A 19,451-nucleotide genomic window follows, 5' to 3' on the forward strand; every position below is an offset into this window, starting at 1 on the left:
TTACTTTATTTTGAAGACGCCCAGGACAAAGATTTCTAACAATATCGTGTGTCAATAAAATTCATTCTTCCTCTCGGGTAGTGACTGAGCTAAAATTAGTGTCCGAAATTGTTTGACTGGGTGCAAAGTTCAATGAATGAAAAAGTTTAATTTTTGCCGAAATATAGTGTGTATATATTGTATTACATGTAGATATAAATGATTTAAATTATGATTTGTTTCATATTCAAACATACCCACACTGTGACTTCAAATAGACTTCAATAAAGTAAATACAAGTACAGCGTGCAGATCAATCATTTTATAAAAGCACACCTATTTATATGTAAATGTAGAGAACAAGCAGTATAATTGTATTATTAAATGTCGTAATGCAATCCAAAATTTACCATACGGTAGCTTAAGAAGCCCGATAATTGATATACATTGAAATCACCATATTTTTTTTTAAATATCTGTGTTTATCACAAACTGCATTATGAGCCGCGTCATGCAAAAAAGGGTCTTATGACATATGCTATCAGCGTAGCTCCAAATCAGCTTGCGCCTTTGCAGAGTTTGGTAGAGAGCTACGCTGTCCACTATTAAGTCAGTCAAACTGTTACAAGGTCTTATTAGCCGGCAAGGAAGCTCCTGACCAGACTGTGTAAGAGCACAGGCTGGTCTGGAGCTTCGCTGGCTGAATATGGCATAAGATCCATTTTCGTATGACGGGATTAATATTATACTGTACCAACTAAAACAAACGAGCTTTGAAGAATTACGTCAGGTGCATGTAGGATATATCTTAAATGACAGTTCGATGGTCAATCAGTTAATTTACATTAACATGCAAATAAGTTCTTCGTTTTCTTTCCCTTGGGTTGTTTCAAGGTTTGTGTAATGAAAGTTGTGTTTTTTATCATAGCAAAAGAACGAGATGTAAAATAATAGATCTAACGACTAAGCAATGTTTCGTGTATACATTTAAAAATCGAATGTATATCGTTATACAAACCAAACTGACAATATATAAGCAATAAGTACATGCATAGTTATGCGAAAGTTACCAAAATAGTATATATAACACATGGAATTCTAAAACGTGTCACATTGTGCTTTAAGCTGAACAAATCAAATAAACATGCAGTAAAATATACATAAAATGATTGTTCAAATTACTACATACATATGAAAGCAAAAAGCATTAATACAATGATTGTTCAAATTACTACATACAATATGAAAGCAAAAAGCATTTATACTTATGTTGTTAAGTGTGACATGTAAACAAATATACAGATTGTCATTGATTAAGCCATTTTAATTCACGGGTAATGAAATAACATAATACTTTTCAATAATCAGATAACATGACATTTTTCTCTCTTGGAGAAACAATCGAAAAGCCACTTACCAGTTGTCACAATTGTCTTATACTCGACTATAGGCATCAAAATACATGAAAACACAATATGTAAGTATTAAGTTGGAACCTATATGTTTTATTCATTTGGTGTCCATCACAACCATCAGTTTTTTTCTTTTCAAATGTTTGCGGATGCTGTCGATACACTGCTGATTTCTTGGCAAACCCATAAAGGTAGCTGAAAGCGTTTTACTGTTCCTGAATAAGTCCCGCGTCATGCTTATCTTAAGCCATATGAATACGCGCAGTCTGGTCAGGATGCTAATCAGACCACAAAACTTTGCGTGATTTTCAGCAGACAGCGTGATTAATCACACGATTGCACATGCTGGTCTGTAGCTACACTGGCATAACATAGATTTTCGCATGACGCGGTTCATGTCATGAACAACCCCCTTTAACTCGAGATCCCAAATCCGCGAATGTAGCCTGTGTTGGTCTCAAAAGTTCAGTCCCATGTTGTTCTGTGGGTCTGTTCCGTCGTTGTTTCTGAAATGAGTCATAAAGGGCAATTAGGATTGTCCACTTACAGTGAGAAACAACGTGCTGGTTATTCGTTTATAAAACATTTATGTACACAATGCGTATGTTTCATAGATCCAAATAATCTTTGTGTTAAAGATAATAATTCGTGCTGACTTGCTGACAATCGAACGGTTGTATCTCAGTTTGACGGTTATGTCTTGTAAAACATATTCTTAAACATTGTTTCAGGGAATTTATCGTTGACATAGGTAATTTCCAAAAAAAAGTGTCATCAATTAAATAAGTCACTCATGCTCGAAATAAATAAACTTAACATATTGAAAGTATACTATTCATTGTAAACCAAGTCATTAAATTTGACCAGGACCCGATTACTCTTAACTTTAACGGGCAGTTAAGGTAACAGTCTCTTCACTACAGACCCAAATAAAATTGATTTTAAAAGCAATAATAATATCAAACATATTCAAATTATTCGAGCATACACAGTTGTTTACAATGAATACATACATTAAAGGATCAACAATTAAGTCACATAAATAACTTGATCCAAATAATGAACAGCTATTACCTTAAAACCTTTTCCCACTCAGAAGCAAAGTGAACATGGCAATGAGCAAACAGCAAAAAACCAGAACAGCCTGGGAGTTACTCGCAATCTGTTCAGGTTTTATGCTGTTTGCTGCTCATCAGTATATAAGGTTTGAAGATAAAGCCTTTTAAACTTGAATTTAGAAGAAAGGTCTTTAATTAAATTTAACTTTCTAAGGGACTACAGGTGCGTCAAAATGCGTCTCTGAGGGGTAAAGGGTTAACTGGCGGTAAAAGTTTTGAGCAACCAGGCCCAGTGCATAACAAAAAGTTTAGTAAGTTTAACTAGGTGTACGTTAAGACTCACACGTATTCCCACTCGCTGAGTCCGTACCCCACCACCCCGTCCATCTCGTATCGCACATAGCGCTCGAATATCTTGGCGTCTCTGCCGTCACCGATGTAGAACTGACGTGTGTCCAGAACCTTCGCCGTCACGGTGCGCGTCTTGTCGCCTGGCAACAAAGGCAGTGTAGCAGCATGGACTTAAACATGTTTATTATCCGCCATAGGAATTCCTAGTATACCATACATGTTTAAAGTATTTGCCCAACGGCCCGATAATGACTCTATACATACATTAAGAAGATTAACATAAGCACTGTTCCTTGACATAGACAAAAGGCATAACAAGAATGCTAACGGTCATAATTCATGAGGTTTCTATAGTTGCATACATGTATTAAAATATTAATAATAAACTCTATTATGGCTGTATCTGACACTAGATCTCTACAGTTACTGAGACATTCAACTTTTAGCTATAGACATGGGGATCATTTGTGGAAGGTTATTTTTTTAATTGCACGATTAATGATGAATTAACGCTCTGTGCACAATTTCCTTACTTATTAACGTAATGAGCTTTGAATACATAAGTAGTGAAAATATTTATACACAAGAGCACCGCCTAGCGGGTGCAGACCGCTAATCTATTTTTATTTTTATAGGAGAAGGGACCTATCTCAATACTTCAATCAAAAAGGAGGGAGGGGTGGGGGTGGAGAGGGGTGTATAGTGTAGGGGTGTGTTTTTTCATTACATTATCTTCCAAAAATAAGAAACAAAATGAAAAAATGGGGAATTCTTGGGTGGGATTGTTGGACGTCTTTCAAAAATAAAATAATAACAATAAATATTTGTGTTTTTTTAACCATGTCTCAAAAAATATGTTTTTGGAGGGGGGGGGGGGGTCGGTGATGGGGTCCGGGGAGGGTGAGAGGGGGGTATATTGTGAGGGTGTGGTCATTTATTAGATGATCTTTCAAAAATAAGAAAAAATGGGGGAATTTTTTTTTTTGGGGGGGGGGATTCTGGGGTGGGGTTTTGGGGATGGTTTGGGTGGAGTCTATTGTGGTATGTCAGGTAAGTGTTGTTTTGTCAAAGTATGAATAAAATCTGATCATAAATAAAGAAGTTATGGCAATTTCAGCAAAATTAAATAATTTGACCTTGAAAGTCAATGTCATTGAAAGGTCAATGTCAAATTCTACTTGACAGGTACAGTACCCTCGTGATAGTATGAAATTATTTGATGTTTGAAAGCAAATACCTTGATACGTTAGGAGCTAAACACAAATATGAACCAAATTTTCAATTTTCTAAGTGTAAAAAGGGCACGTAATGCTGTCAAAATGCAAGCCAGAGTTATCTCACTTTGCCTGCCCAGTCCCCTCATGATAGTAAGTAAGTGTATCAAGTTTGAATGCAATAGCTTTTATACTTTATGAGAAAAGTAGACCTAAACACAAAACTTAACCGGACACCAACGCCGACGCAGACGCCGACGCTCAGGTGATGACAATAGCTCATCTTTTTTTTCAAAAAATAGATGAGCTAAAAATGACATTTCAACAAATAAAGGTATTAATCCTAAAACAACATTTTGTCAAAAGCAATTGAAAAGCCGCCTATTAATATCACTCTTAACTAAACTTTAACTATTTACACATCTGCAATATCCTTATACGTCAAACAAAGAACTCACACGATGGATGCAGAGAGCACGCGTTTCTCGCACAGACGCATGATAATAGAAGACCTACCGGCTTTAAACCTAATGGTAAAGTCAGACACTGGCGTGCCGTCGTCACCTAGGTGATGGAATTCAAGGTCACACCAAGACATTTTGTCCAGGCTGCCGTCAGGGTGGAACAGAAACCCGCAGTGAAGTCTGGACATAAGAAGTATAAGTTTTCTAACAAGATGTGTGAATTTCTATAAAACGTAAAACGGAGTTGTGGATGAAAACTAAACCCGCTCAGGTAACATGTGGGTACAACTAAACTTTAATTTAAATACTTTTTAACAATTCCAACAAATGAAACGCAATGCGAAAACTTAAAAATACTTCCTTATTACCTGATATCGTTATGAACTGAATTTGGTAATCAGAGTAATTTTCAAACACGTAGTTTATTCATTCATGCAGTTAGTTTCTTATCGGTTCTTTTAATATTTGCGCGCGTTTAAACTGAATGTCGTAAAAGGAACATTCACATCGTTAAATTAACCTATTGTTAGCCCAAATAATTCAAGATAGTATGCAAGCTCTAACGGACGTATTCATAACGAAGTAGAAAACTGTCAGATTAGGAAAGACTTCCTTAAACCCAAGCTGCTCATTATTGCCAACTTGGAACGTTAAAACGGTTTAAACATTTATAAACAAACTCAAGCCGGAACATTTAGCCTTCATTATTTTCATCATTTTGAAACGAACTTGTTCAGAAAAATGAGCAATATTTTCGATCGAATATGTTCGTGTTTTCGTTTTTAAAGAATTTGAAAGCCTGATGTCCCAGGGCATTTCCGAAACGATGATTTTTACCTAGATGTCGTGGCGGGCATGGATATGGCTGAAATGTTGAGGTTGGACCCGTCCTCGAAACTCGCGTACTGGATGCAGTACCGGTGGAGCTGTCGCCAGTTCCGGATGTTCCCTGTATTGGATTTGTTTAATTTATACAGTATTATTTATGAGGCGTATCGCCGTTTACTTAAAAATAATGCGGACCATGTGACAAGAAAATCTGATATGTAATAAACTGGTACTATATAAATGAATTTAATATCTTCCGCTCACGCCTGTATCAATTTTATGCGTGTGTAGTAATTCGAAACGGTCATATAGCAATCCACACTTACGAAAAAAAACGACATTAAAATAATAAAAGGCAATTTAACTCTTAATCATGTTATAACAAAAGCTACTTGCACGATGTCGTCGTGAAAGCTTAAACGGTCAAAACAGCAATCTGTGTTTATATAACTCAGTATAGATGAACTTGGTTTAATAACCTTACATGTGGATATTAAAAAAAAATAAACAAAATTAAATAAACTTTAATTGGGATATTACATATCTAATTATGCGCTTCTGTTTTCCTTACCGTAAGAGTGGTCCCTTACTCCCCTTACATCGAAGGTTACGGGGTCATGGCCCTCAATGTGGACGGTTCCTCTTGTGTCCCCGAACTGCTCGTAATGGGTCTGATGGATTCTAAAACGAGTCGTATATCAAATCAAGAGGGTCAAGATGGCCCTGAGTCGCCAACCTGAGATTAAGGCCCCACTATGATATATACCGAGTTTTAAAAGGTTTCAGGTCGACGTGACGTAGTGGATATGGTGTCTGCCTAGCGATCGGGAGGTCAAGGGTTCTATCCCCACTGGCAGCATTCCTTCGATCTCCCCCAAAGACACCAAGTACATGTTCTAGTCCCAGGAAACGGACTCGAAGCTGTTCAAAAAGCCTGATTTCGATGTAATCGAGCTAAAATAGGTTTAAAGGTTTAAAATAACAGTTTCCAGTAGAGCGAAAAACTACCCTGACGTAATGCGACTAGGAAAAAATATATCGCCTTAAATAATTTCAAGAAATCTTACAGAAACACCTTCAATGAATATGATTTGAAATATACAATGTAAATTCCGACAGGATTTTGCCTTAAGTTTTCCCGTTTTTTTAGACGTAAAGTTGCAGTGCCAAATCACTGTCTTCTAGATGCGTTTACGATTTGTATAAATCAAACACTTAGGTTTGGAGTTTGTTAATTGTCTTTAATCTGATTTGTTTCCAGGTTAATCGCATCAATATCGCATCGTACCTGTATAATTACGATGCATGAATATCGTATTGACTTGAGTCAATTTTGGAACTTGTTCACGTGATAATTATGATTAAACACATGTTTCTGTATTTAGATTACTGTAAGTCATATGTTTCCAGACTAATACATATAAGAATCACGCTGTGAAAACGGGGCTTGAAGAATGTGCGCACAGAGTCGTCCAAGATCAGCCTGTTCAGTCAGCACAGGCTTATCAGGGTAAACACTATCCGCTTCGTTGTATTTTTATGTATTTTTCGTTTAAAGAATGTCACCTCTTACGAAAATCCAGTTTCGTCTGAAAGGGTCATCCCTGATCAACCTGTGCTAATCTGGGACGACACTTTTCGTAAATGCAATAAGGCGTATTTATCCTTATTGAGGCTCATATACATACGTTTTAAGCGTGTCGAAGAAAGTCCTGGACCACTTTTCTCGTGCAATAGCATCACACAACGTGTCAGGATGAAGGTCGATGTCAAAATCGAAGTAGCGCGTGCAAGCCGTCCAAGTGAGGTCAAAGGTCACGTTGAGAAGTTTTCCAGACGACACTTGTCTAAATAAAAACAATAAATATCTTTAAACAAGAGGGCCATCAGGCCCTAAGGCGCTCACCTGAAAGCCAAAGGAACTAGACTGTTCTGTAAAAAATGCAAGCTGATTTATGAAGATTATTTTGGACCAAAAAAGTGACTTTTAACATGGTTTTTTTAAATATTTGACCTTGTGACCTAGTTTTTGAGCTCATATGACCCAGCTTCAATCTCTGGCAAAATTTCATTGGGACAAATGTTCTGACCAAGTTTCATGAAGATTGGCCAATAAATGTGGCTAATATAGTGTCAACAAATTTTCACTAAAGCCATATAAGGACAACTGCCCCCCCCCCCCTGGCGGCCATCTTTTTCAACAAATCATAACCATTTTCAAACTCACTCAAGGTATTGTTAGAAAAAATGTTCAGATCAAGTTTCATAAAGATTGGATAATAAATGTGACTTCTAGAGTGTTAACAAGGTTTTTGTAGTAAATAGCCATTTAAGGAAAAATGCCACGCCCCCTTGCAACCATGTTTTTTAACTGATCTCAACCATTTTTGAACTTAGCCCAGATATTATTAGTCCAAATATTCTGACCAAGTTTCATGAGCATTGGACCACAAATGTGACTTCTAGAGTGTTAACAAGGTTTTACCATACAGTAAAGCCATATAAGGAAAACTGCCCCGCCCCAAGGTGGCCATGTTTTTCATTCAACTGGAACCATTTTCGAACTCGTCCAAGATATTATTGGGACTCATGTTTGACCAAGTTTCATGAAGATTGGACTAAAAATGTGACATCTAGAGTGTTAACAAGGTTTTACTATAGCCATATAAGGAAAATTGCCACGCCCCCTGGCGGCCATGTTTTTCAACCAACCGGAACCATTTTCAAACTCGTCCAAGATATTATTGGAACACATGTTCTGACAACGTTTCATGAAGATTGGACTAACAATGTGACTTCTAGAGTGTTAACAAGGTTTTACTATAGCCATATAAGGACAACTGCCACGCCCCCTGGCGGCCATGTTTTTCAACCAACCGGAACCATTTTCGAACTCGTCCAAGATATTATTGGGACACATGTTCTGACAAAGTTTCATGAAGAGCGAACAATAAATGTGACTTCTAGAGTGTTAACAAGGTTTTAACATACAGTAAAGCCATATAAGGAAAACTGCCCCGCCTCATGGTGGCCATGTATTTCATTCAACTGGAACCATTTTCGAACTCGTCCAAGATATTATTGGGACACATGTTTTGACCAAGTTTCATAAAGATTGGACTAAAAATGTGACTTCTAGAGAGTTAACAAGGTTTTACTATAGCCATATAAGGAAAACTGCCACGCCCCCTGGCGGCCATGTTTTTCAACCAACCGGAACCATTTTCGAACTCGTCCAAGATATTATTGGCACACATGTTCTGACAAAGTTTCATGAAGATTGGACTGAAAATGTGACTTCTAGAGTTTTAACAAGGTTTTACTATAGCCATTTAAGGAAAACTGCCACGCCCCCTGGCGGCCATGTTTTTCAACCAACCGGAACCATTTTCGAACTCGTCCAAGATATTATTGGGACACATGTTCTGACAAAGTTTCATGAAGATCGGACAATAAATGTGACTTCTAGAGTGTTAACAAGGTTTTACTATAGCAAACTGCCACGCCCCCTGGCGGCCATGTTTTTCAATCAACCGGAACCATTTTCGAACTTGTCCAAGATATTATTGGGACACATGTTCTGAGTAAGTTTCATGAAGATTGGACAATAAATGTGGCCTCTAGAGTGTTAACAAGGTAAATAATGACGACGCACGACGCACAACGCACGACGCACGACGGACAAAAGGCGATCACAATAGCTCACCATGAGCACGTTGTGCTCAGGTGAGCTAAAAAGATATAAGGCGTTAATTGTGGTCGATGTTTATAAACGATCAAAAGTTTTATCTATGAGATAAAAAGTAGCGGATGCCTTTTTTTCTGCGCAGTTTTTAGCTACATCACAAGCAAATCAATTACGGGGTGTTGCGCCAGATTTCGTGGCTTATTTTGCTTTATTAGATATAATTACTCAGATATCTATATATACAGAATAGCAAAACACAAGAACTATGAATATAAATGAGTGCATATATGTCAGCCAGCAATACTCGAATCTTATTTAATTACATTATAAATAGTATCGTGAATTATTGTGCTCATGCTTAATAAATTGGTCTAAATGGATAAATATTTCTAATTAATTTTATCAAAATCGGTCCTTATCATGCAAATGTTGAAAAGATATTAAACATTTATATTTAACATACCACAGTAATATTGCCGAATATTTTTATTTAGTATCTTTCTGATCAAAACAGACTTCAAGTGCACAAAGTATACGCGACAGCGTTTATATAAAGATTTCCGCAACTGACCGCAAACTGACCTTGATACCTTGCGGATTGGAATGCAATGCTTTAAAGTGAGGTAACAAATCCGCTGCTGAAACGACGGCTTGTTTAAAGCTTTAAACATTTTCGTGTTTAACGGTCAATTTCGAAAACAATATTTCAATGTTTTCGTCAAAGCGTATATCAGGTTACTTAACAACGATTCTTATATGATCTAAATAATTTGAGTGCACAGAATGCGATATCGTAGTAATAACCAAATATGAGAACACAGCCATTAAGCTCTGGCGCTGACATTCTTCTACATATAAAGGGGCACACACTCGGTATTGATGTCGAAAATTGAGTGTGAAACTGCTCTATCTCTCAACCCTAATTATTAGAGATAGAGCTACAATTGCTGCATGCTGAATACGCAATTAACATCGTTGCTAGACGAACTGTAGTATCCCTGTCCCTACACTTCCCAAAAATAGAAAGTCGATGGAATAACATATTAATGTTAATGTGAAATCTGTTTGTAGATTGACCGTTTTCTACTGCGAAAAGTTTCAGGACTTTCGGCGGAAAATTTTATATTTAAATTGATTGGTCGTTTACAAAGGTCAGGCTAAGGTGAAAAGCTGACGTACACAGCTAACGCCAAAAAAAGAATAAGCACAGATTCGCAAGCAGATGAGCAGCTTCGGTAAACATTAACCCATTTATGCCTTACGTCTAGAAAAAAGACCTTGGCAAACAGCGTAGACCCTGATGAGACGCCGCATGATGCGGCGTCTCATCAGGGTCTGCGCTGTTTGCTTAAATATTCTAAATAGAAATAAATTTACAAGACATCCATAATTTTGGAAATAAATTGATCCAATTTAGAAGGATGAGAGAGTCCACTAGGCATAAATGGGTTAATAAATAACCAAGAGTGTGATAGTGCTATCAGACATACTAGCTTTCAATCGCTTCAAAAGTTGTAACAGACATAAATTGACGTAGGATACTACTGGGACATGAAATATCATAGCACTATTACATTTAAATTGCATTTTTTTATTATCCACGCAAAAAAATAAATATAAGAGTTAAGATGTGAACGAAAAGCAGTAACATATTTATTATAAAATTTTACCGGTTCGCACATAATTATACTAAGGCATGTCCCACTTGCTATTCGAGTGTGTGCAAGCTATTTTAACACTGTAGACAATGAACAAAACGCTGACGGGACACACTTTATAGATATAATTATTAAAATGCTACTCTGAGCATATCATGCATCTTTTAAATGTATTATGCATGTATAAATGTACCGTAGAAAAACGATTTATATGAAAATTTGACCATTGCATGCACTACATAAAATAAGGATGCTGATGTACCTGAGTTTGCCATCAAACTTTATGCTCCACGTCTTCATGGTTTCCATGGGCCGGATGTGGAGACCCCCTGCCGCGTACTCGCCTTCCTGTGACCCTCTCAGAGACGTGTCCGGCATCGAAGGCAGCTCTAGAAAGCCGACATCCGGTAACTTGTAATACGGGAGCAAAATAGGTAAGTTAGGTAATAACAATACCACATAATTCCTAGTCGCAGTGATTGTTTGTTTGTTATTTTACAGTCTGTTCATTTTGGATTGGAAAAAGAGCGCTATAAACCATTAAATTGGGCACAATGAAACATTATTAAATAACAGTATTCCAAATGTGCATTTTTGCATGTTTAAGTACATTCTAAAATGAATATCTAAAAAATATTACGGCATCATATTGATATATAATAAACTCAAACAACCAATTATGAGTTTATTGGAATAGTGTGGCTGTTTTTTTTTGTATTCGTCGTATATCCTTACTTTGAAATAAAGGTAGACAATTTACGTTTCTACATTATTTTATTTGAAAAAAAAATGTTTATGTATTGTTGTGTTCCTTTTGTTCACTTAATAGTCGCATATCCGACGTTTAAAATGTTTGGTATGAAGTGCACGTATATAAAACCACATAATAGTGTTCGTAGATACAAATTTTACTACTTGAGATCACATCATATATGTCCTCACATGACTTATAATGAAGTTATTTCTTCGTATTCGAAACATAAGGTTAATATTTGATTAAGATGCAGCTTTCTTTCAACACATTCAAATAGCACCGTTACATCGGCGTCATGCGAAAGTTGGTCTTATGGCATATGCGGTCAGCGCAGCTCAAGCCCAGCCTGTACACTTGCATAGTCTGGTCAGGGTCTACGCTTACCGCTATACAAATAGGACGCAAGGTTTCGTGGTATCTCCTGAGTATCCGTCTCAGTATGCATATATTGACAAGACTGGCAGGACAGGAGCTACGCAGGCAGCATTTTGCATTAAGCCCATTCTCGCATGACGCGGGTCTTAAAAAACTCATTGCGTCTTGTAAAAGGATCATCAGACCACAATACTGTCCCATAGGAAATTGTCAAACTGTCTTATTTATAGCAAATTGACAAATGTCGGTAGCCTATTCTGGTTTGCAGGAAAGATTTTCAGACAGACTTACCGCGTACGTCACACATGTGTGGCTAGATCATTAAAGACTTTCCCTCCTATCATGGACACAATATTATTTCGGTAGTTTTGTCTCACAAAACCAGACAAATGGCATTCATCCATTTCTTTTACTAAAATTTTTATTTTTCAAATCTTGAAAGCAAAACTGTGTTATCAACATAAGGCATTTATTAACCCATATCAGGGTTGTCAGTATGTTTGCAAACAATGGATTATTTTGGAATAGTAACCGATTGGGCTGGGGGTCAAGGGGGCTTCCTGAGCCCCCTTTTGGATCCAAGGCAAGGCTCTGGTAAGGGGGCCAGGGGGGCGAAGCTCCCCAACCGAAAACGAATTCTAGACATTTTGAGGGACAAAATACTGATATTCTCAGAGCAGAAAAAGTTAAACTGAGGTCTAAACAGAAGAGAAAATTTTAAGATTTTCATATTTTTAGTCTACTGTACAATGTTAAAACTGATTATATTGATAGATCTTCGCATGTTCCAATTCTTTCCATTACCCGATAATCCAGTATTATTACGATTTCTATTTTCAAAACCAAATATACGGCCAATATTGACAATAAATGTGTTAAAGAATTTCGTTTACGCAATAGTCCAAATAATTAGACGTAAGCTACCCCGCTTACGTCTAAACGGCTACCGTCGTTTTCCTATAGCAAATTGAGTTCAACTAAAACTTCAGTTTTTCTCGTTAAATCTTTGCTAATGCATACAATTATCATTAATTAGACACATATGTGAGCGATTACCTCTTAAATGTGTAAAATTTGTGCTTTTAAACCACATATGTACATTTTAAAAAATAAACATACACAACACACTTTGTGTGTTTGTCGTTTATAGAATTACATTGAATTATCTTGAACGAAATTATTTTTTGAATAGGTTACACATAACCAATTGTTGTTGTACAACAAACCACATCACTTTTTAGCTTTCTGTACTCTTTAATTAAATGGAACCTATATGTGTGTGTTCAAACTACCAGTTGTATCACGGAGTGTATATTGTTAGGAGATGAATCGAGTATTTGACCCTTACTGTAGTAAATTCAATCTTATGCAAAAACTATTCATCCGATTTTATTGGTTTATACGTTATCTTGTTGCTTATTAATTCCTCTTTCAAAAATATACGTTTTAGTATATTCCCGTTGTTATTAATGGATTTATAGCGAGATAAACACAAGAAATACACATTTTATGTTTTACCACCGCGCGTTTTGCCGTATTGTGGCTATCGATTTTGTACAATTAGCGTACAGCGAAGCGCCGAGGTTATACATTTTGATGTACCCACTCACGTCTTTTGTTGAATTATAGTTTCATTTCTCGGCCGATTTTGACAAATTATATATCATTAGAAAGCTTACGTTACGTAGTAAACAGATATATAAATATATATTACGTTTTTCTTCTGATTTCGACAGCCCGGCGAGTTATAACTTTAACTTTTGCAAATATCATACCGTTTTGGAGTTTTAGAATCTAGATTTACGGTTGACATGTTCGTACTTAATACCAATTTGTAGCGTTCTTCTGATTTCGACAGCCCGGCGAGTTATAACTTTAACTTTTGCAAATATCATACCGTTTTGGAGTTTTAGAATCTAGATTTACGGTTGACATGTTCGTACTTAATACCAATTTGTAGCGTTCTTCTGATTTCGACAGCCCGGTGAGTTATAACTTTAACTTTTGCAAATATCATACCGTTTTGGAGTTTTAGAATCTAGATTTACGGTTGACATGTTCGTACTTAATACCAATTTGTAGCGTTTATATTTGGAGTTCAGTTTTAAAAATTACATCTTGCTTAGGAGAATAGAATTCTGTATACGATAGAAAAAAAAAATGTTTAAAAACGAAAGTAATTAAGGAATGAAGGCGGAAGAAAGTAGCGCGCGTTCCTAACGCACTGAACTGATGCTACGGTCTTGGCGATTATGCTTTTGTTTAGAAACCGGCCATTGAATTTCCTTTGCCATGATTATTATATTTTTTATGATATATTGTAGTATTTTGTTCACGAAACATATCAATAAAGCTTATTATAAATAAATCTTAATAAATTACCTATTTCAGCTCTTGTTTATAACACAGAAAGGGTGTTAAATTTATGATGAAACAGCGTATATAGCGGACCCTCTCGATTTTATTCGGCTTTGCATGCATACTTGAAATAAAATGGGTGTCAAAAACATTCATCGTTTGCTGTTAATTATCAACGAGGGAATTATGTATAATTATATGAAATGTTATTTACCTTAAATTATCAATTTATTAAAGATTCTTGAAAATCACGGTCGGTGTTACGCGGGTCATTTCGTATTTTGACATTAGGGCATCATGTTCAACTATTCAAAATCAGATTTTTTTTCACTGGGACGATGACGGCTTTGATTTAGACAGGCAGACAGATAGTTTATTCAGACTTATACAACAGTACATCGTCTTCAACTCAAATATATAAATTACTTTTAGACGAATTGTTAGGTGATTACACATATAGCAGTGATGATTCTGAGAATGTTGCCATGTTTCTTATCCGTGTAATACAGAGTCCGTGGTTTGAGCATTTTTATCGCGGTGTTCAATTTGATAAAAGATATCTCAATAATCTTGTTTTTGATAGATCTGTGGTTTTATTGCCCCTGTGTTCAGCACAAACCAATTGTCTCGTTATGATCAGATACTGTGCCGACCAATACTAAATAACACTATGGTGTCATACGCCACAGCAGGGACCTATACTTGTGATCATGGAGTCTAAGTGCAAGACTTAAAAAAGTATGTTGTTTCGCTTGCGGTTGTTAAAGCCAAAACGGGGCTCCCAGCTGGCACAGCTGCTGATATTCAGATCTGAATACTTAAACTTATTTAGACCTTATTCTTAACCGTTGCGCGTTTTACGATATCGGATTTTAGGCGGGAATAAAACTCAGTGAAACTATTCAATTTCTTACACAACATTAAGCATATTAACAGTTATTGAAATTAACAATATCAGCGACATCTTTTTAAAGACTAAACACCTTTAAGTATAGAATTTAACATGTCAATAAAATATATTAATACCAAAAAAGGTTTCATTTAATATTGTTCACATTAAACCTTTAAATGAAAGTGTCGCTTTAACTATTGTCCGTGTCTTATTAAGCCGCGAATCGTTTGCTAAAAACAGTTAACAAAAAGGGCTACACGTTCTAATTCTTAATGAAATACAAAAATAAGTATAACATAATTAATAACGTCCATAAACACACACAGCAAGATCAAAGTTTTAATGGAAAACTAATATGACATTCCACGTAAATTATTATTTTCGTCTAAATCGAATACTATACATAGAGAAACAATGTATTTATAACCGACCAATGAGGTAACATTATGCAACTTTCAATTTACACAGTGCTATATGGCAACAATATGGAATTTGAACAGTGGCAGTGTTTTAAGGTCTGGACTATCATTACTTGTAAGTTTGTATAAACATTTTTCTAATGCAATTAGTAAAATAATGTTTATATTTTATGTTTAATAATTTATTGCATGATTATTCTGTGCTGTTATATGAATTTGATACCGTTAAAGCTTCCGACATGAATTCATGTCGGAACGATGCTATTGCAAAATAACGTTAAACGATATGAGGTCGATGTAAATCGACCTCATATTTATAGGAGTAGTTTACGCAAGTGCATATACAAATGGAATTGTGGAATTCGGGAATTTCCATTGAACATGCGTGAATCACGTGGCGCGATTTGAAAGCATTGAAAACCGTTTATATTTAGTAATTACGACAAATCAATGACTCGATCTAAAATGTTACATGTTCCTCTTTTCAGAAAAGTTTGAAAGTGAAAGTGAATTTCTGAGAATACAAACGCGTCTTTCTTTAAATTTTACCGAGTATACTTCATTCCTGATTGTGATATAACTTGTCAGGTCACTCATGCATGTAGACCTATATGTATGCATAGTTTGGCAATGTCTAAACACGTTATTTACCTACTTATTACATTATGTGTTATGACCATTTGTATAACAAAATGCATTATTCAATTGAAGTATTTTAAAATGCGTATAATTAAATGTGTTATCCGAAAGCATTTTCAGATTTCATTATTCACGGAAAGTTATGAAAATTCTAGCAACAAAGACACATTTCTCGTATATTTCATGTACAGATGAAAATCATGCCAAAATTAGACTTCATGTATAACATCATGTCATTCTTCCTTGAGGAAAGAGTGGACTTTAATATTTAATTGCTGAATGACAACTTCCTAGCGCAGAGGTCGCTAATATATTATATTTTGGTAGAAAATTATAGAGCATTTTTTTATATGAAACTTTTTCTCTAACTAAAAAAACAAGTTAATTACGCTTTATGTACAGTGTTACATTCGTTTAGATAAGGTCAGTAATAATCTGTAAAATTTACAGTTATTTGATACAGTTTCACGTGGGGTCGGCGTGTATTTGGCTGCCTGAGGGCTGATTGGTTGATGCGCTTACCAAGAAGAATTTGATTGACAGCTGGAAAAAATCAATATTGGCCACTCGCTGAGAAATTCATTGAAAACAGTAGGACTGGACTCGGTTTTGCTATACTAAACGAAAGTTATTCCTCATCAATTATTGTTGGTTTGCGAGATCAAAACTTCCGATCGCAATTTTGAAGATTCGGGAAAAACAACCGATTTTCTGGAAATTTTAACCGATGAATTCGATCGGCAATCGGTTAATAATGACAACCCTGCATTTATGCCTAACGTCTAGAAAAAAGGACCTTGGCAAACAGCGTAGACCCAGATGAGACGCCGCATGATGCTGTTTGCTTAATGGATTTTTTGTAAGAAATATTCTAATATAGAAATAAATATACTCGACATCCCTAATTTTGGAAATAAATTGATCCAATTAAGAAGGATGGGAGAGTCCACTAGGCATAAATGGGTTAAAGTACATTCCGTCCTCCAAAGACGATTTACTTAACCAGCTCTGACCCTGAAAGTCTTGGCGATATAATTTACCGGTAAAGCGGAATTGTAACTGTGTGTCTATGTTTCGTATGAACATACAGAGAGTAATTCGCATTTCCCTACACTGTTCAATGTTAAATCCTATACTATAAAGAGGCGGTGATGTATTCAATATTCCGGGGGATTATGTTCAAATGAGCATATTAAATATTGTGAATGTATTCATTCGGGTCTGCTAGCGTTATGTAAAGGTCATTTAAGGTGAAAAGTTGGATTAAACTACGCCAAAAAATACAAAATAATATTTGCATTATAAACCATACCCTAAGATAGACAATGGTTTGCACGTGGTTGCCATGACGTCGTGCTGTTGCTGTCACAAGGAACTGGCCGTCTTTGTTACTCCCGGTCAGGTACACAGCATCCACCGCCTATGCCCGGTAAAACAGAAAAGGAGCCATTAGCAGATAGTAAATCGGATAAGATTTGACATAAGTATAGCAACAAAAACATGGGTAACAAGTACGGAAATAATAATTATTACCTATGTAACTATTAAATTAACGCAGTCTGCTTAAATATATCAGTATATGACTTGTTTTCAGTATTTTCAATGTAAAACCAAAATAATTTTATAAAAAGTTTTTCAAACGCGGACATTGGAACTTACTACTAATATTCACTCGTAATTTAATTGACATCAAAGGAAAGTATTTCCTAAATGTAATTGTGTCATAAAGTACATAGCTTATTTGGATTTGCTTACGCATTGCGCAATTTAACTATACACGTTGTACGTGTATTCTATTAAAGGCCAGTGCCGCGATATGACAAGTTGCACGTACCCAAGTGGACGAGAATTCGATATCAATCTCGCAATATCGACCATTCTTAAAAGAAAAACAGAAACCATGATCACCATATCACGATATTAAAATCCCAATACCGTATATTTGTATCGCGATCTCCATTCGAATTTTCAGAATGTCGCATCAATATTTCGTGATGCCATATCGTAAGTTCGTGCCCTTGCGTCGTTTCGTATTAATCCAATGGTCGAAAGTTGGAAATCACGGTGCAAGGGGCGAGATACTAATGAGAAAGAGTGATACTTTACAGTTCCATGTACGAAATAACTGTGCGAGATTCATAGCGGAGCTCACGTCGTGATTATGACGTTTGGATTCGCACTTCAAAAACACAAAAGCACGATACGCAGACAAAAGATTACGATGTTAGATCGCGAGATTCATGTTGTAATTTGTTACGCCGTCTTGCTTGAGTAATAGCGATCGACAAAGTGAAGCAAGTAGTGGCCTAACGGATCACCGTACCTTTACCATTAACCCTCCATATTCAAATATCGGCTGCTATTGTTTATTCATCAACATTATCAGTAAAAGTGCAAGATCACACGAATAATAAAGAATTGTGTCTCTGTACTGACGTTTTTCATTGTAATATTTGCAGTTAGGGGTATTTTAAAAGAATAAAAAATATAATCAGTACACTATAATACCGGGTCAAAATTGAGAACGTTTAACGAATTAAATATTATTTGCCGCTTTTAGCATAGCAATTATATAGAATGACACAATACTACGACAAATGAGTTTAACCTTCGGATGCTCCTTATGTAGAACTTGTGCTTTATCCATTTCTTCTGGCGAATCTCTTGATTTTCGACCCATTCCTGCATTTTCCCCGTTGACCTTATTTTGCTCCCGTTTTCTTAACCACAAAATAAATTTAAACGCGTAGAATTTTATCCAGTACCACTTGTTTGGCTGTGAATAAACTCCATTGATAGGCTCTGGGTCGCCTTTGAGCAAGAATTTCACAATAATAATTGAACATGTTAGCACAACCACTGTTATTAAATCCATAATGTACTGTGGGCGTGTATATAGGTCATCGCGATAAGAACTGCACATGTATATCGTACCATATCCTGATACCAAGTAGCGTATTGCTCAATTCAAGGCCATATGCTGTATACATGTACTAGGATATGTGCTTCGCATGGCATGGTATTATAAAATTCAAAATAGCCCATCGTTATGCTTTGAAATTGAAAATTACAAGTAAGTGTGTTTACAAACATTTATAATTGGCGTAGCCAGAGGCACAATTTAGCCGATGCAGTCTATGGGGTTCCAGTAAGCATGCCCACATCCGCTACACTTCACGGATTGTTAAATTTTTTTAGTATAACATCTCTAGTGCTGGTTGGAGGCCAGTGAAACCTTGTAAATACAAAATTATCGTAACAGTTTACTTTATATAATTATACATGTGTTACTGTATACAAATAAAGTTTACAAGACCAAGAAAGTAAGTATTAAATGCATAGGCTGATCCAATGGGGGGGGG

General features: G+C 36.0%; 1 protein-coding gene across 1 annotated transcript; it reads right to left on the reverse strand.

Annotated features, from left to right (window-relative positions):
- Positions 1–1,081: 1,081 nt before the first annotated feature.
- LOC127853955 (uncharacterized) lies at positions 1,082–18,987 on the reverse strand. Its single transcript, XM_052388822.1, has 9 exons — positions 18,698–18,987; positions 17,402–17,509; positions 10,915–11,063; positions 6,995–7,153; positions 5,878–5,987; positions 5,316–5,427; positions 4,531–4,658; positions 2,793–2,940; positions 1,082–1,897 (listed from the first exon to the last, which is right to left on the reverse strand). The coding sequence occupies exons 1-9, from the start codon at positions 18,962–18,964 to the stop codon at positions 1,849–1,851; spliced, it is 1,230 nt and encodes a 409-aa protein (XP_052244782.1). The 5' UTR covers positions 18,965–18,987; the 3' UTR covers positions 1,082–1,848.
- Between the last annotated feature and the right edge of the window lie 464 nt (positions 18,988–19,451).

This window comes from Dreissena polymorpha, chromosome 12, assembly GCF_020536995.1.
Source record: "Dreissena polymorpha isolate Duluth1 chromosome 12, UMN_Dpol_1.0, whole genome shotgun sequence".
NCBI lineage: Eukaryota > Metazoa > Mollusca > Bivalvia > Myida > Dreissenidae > Dreissena > Dreissena polymorpha.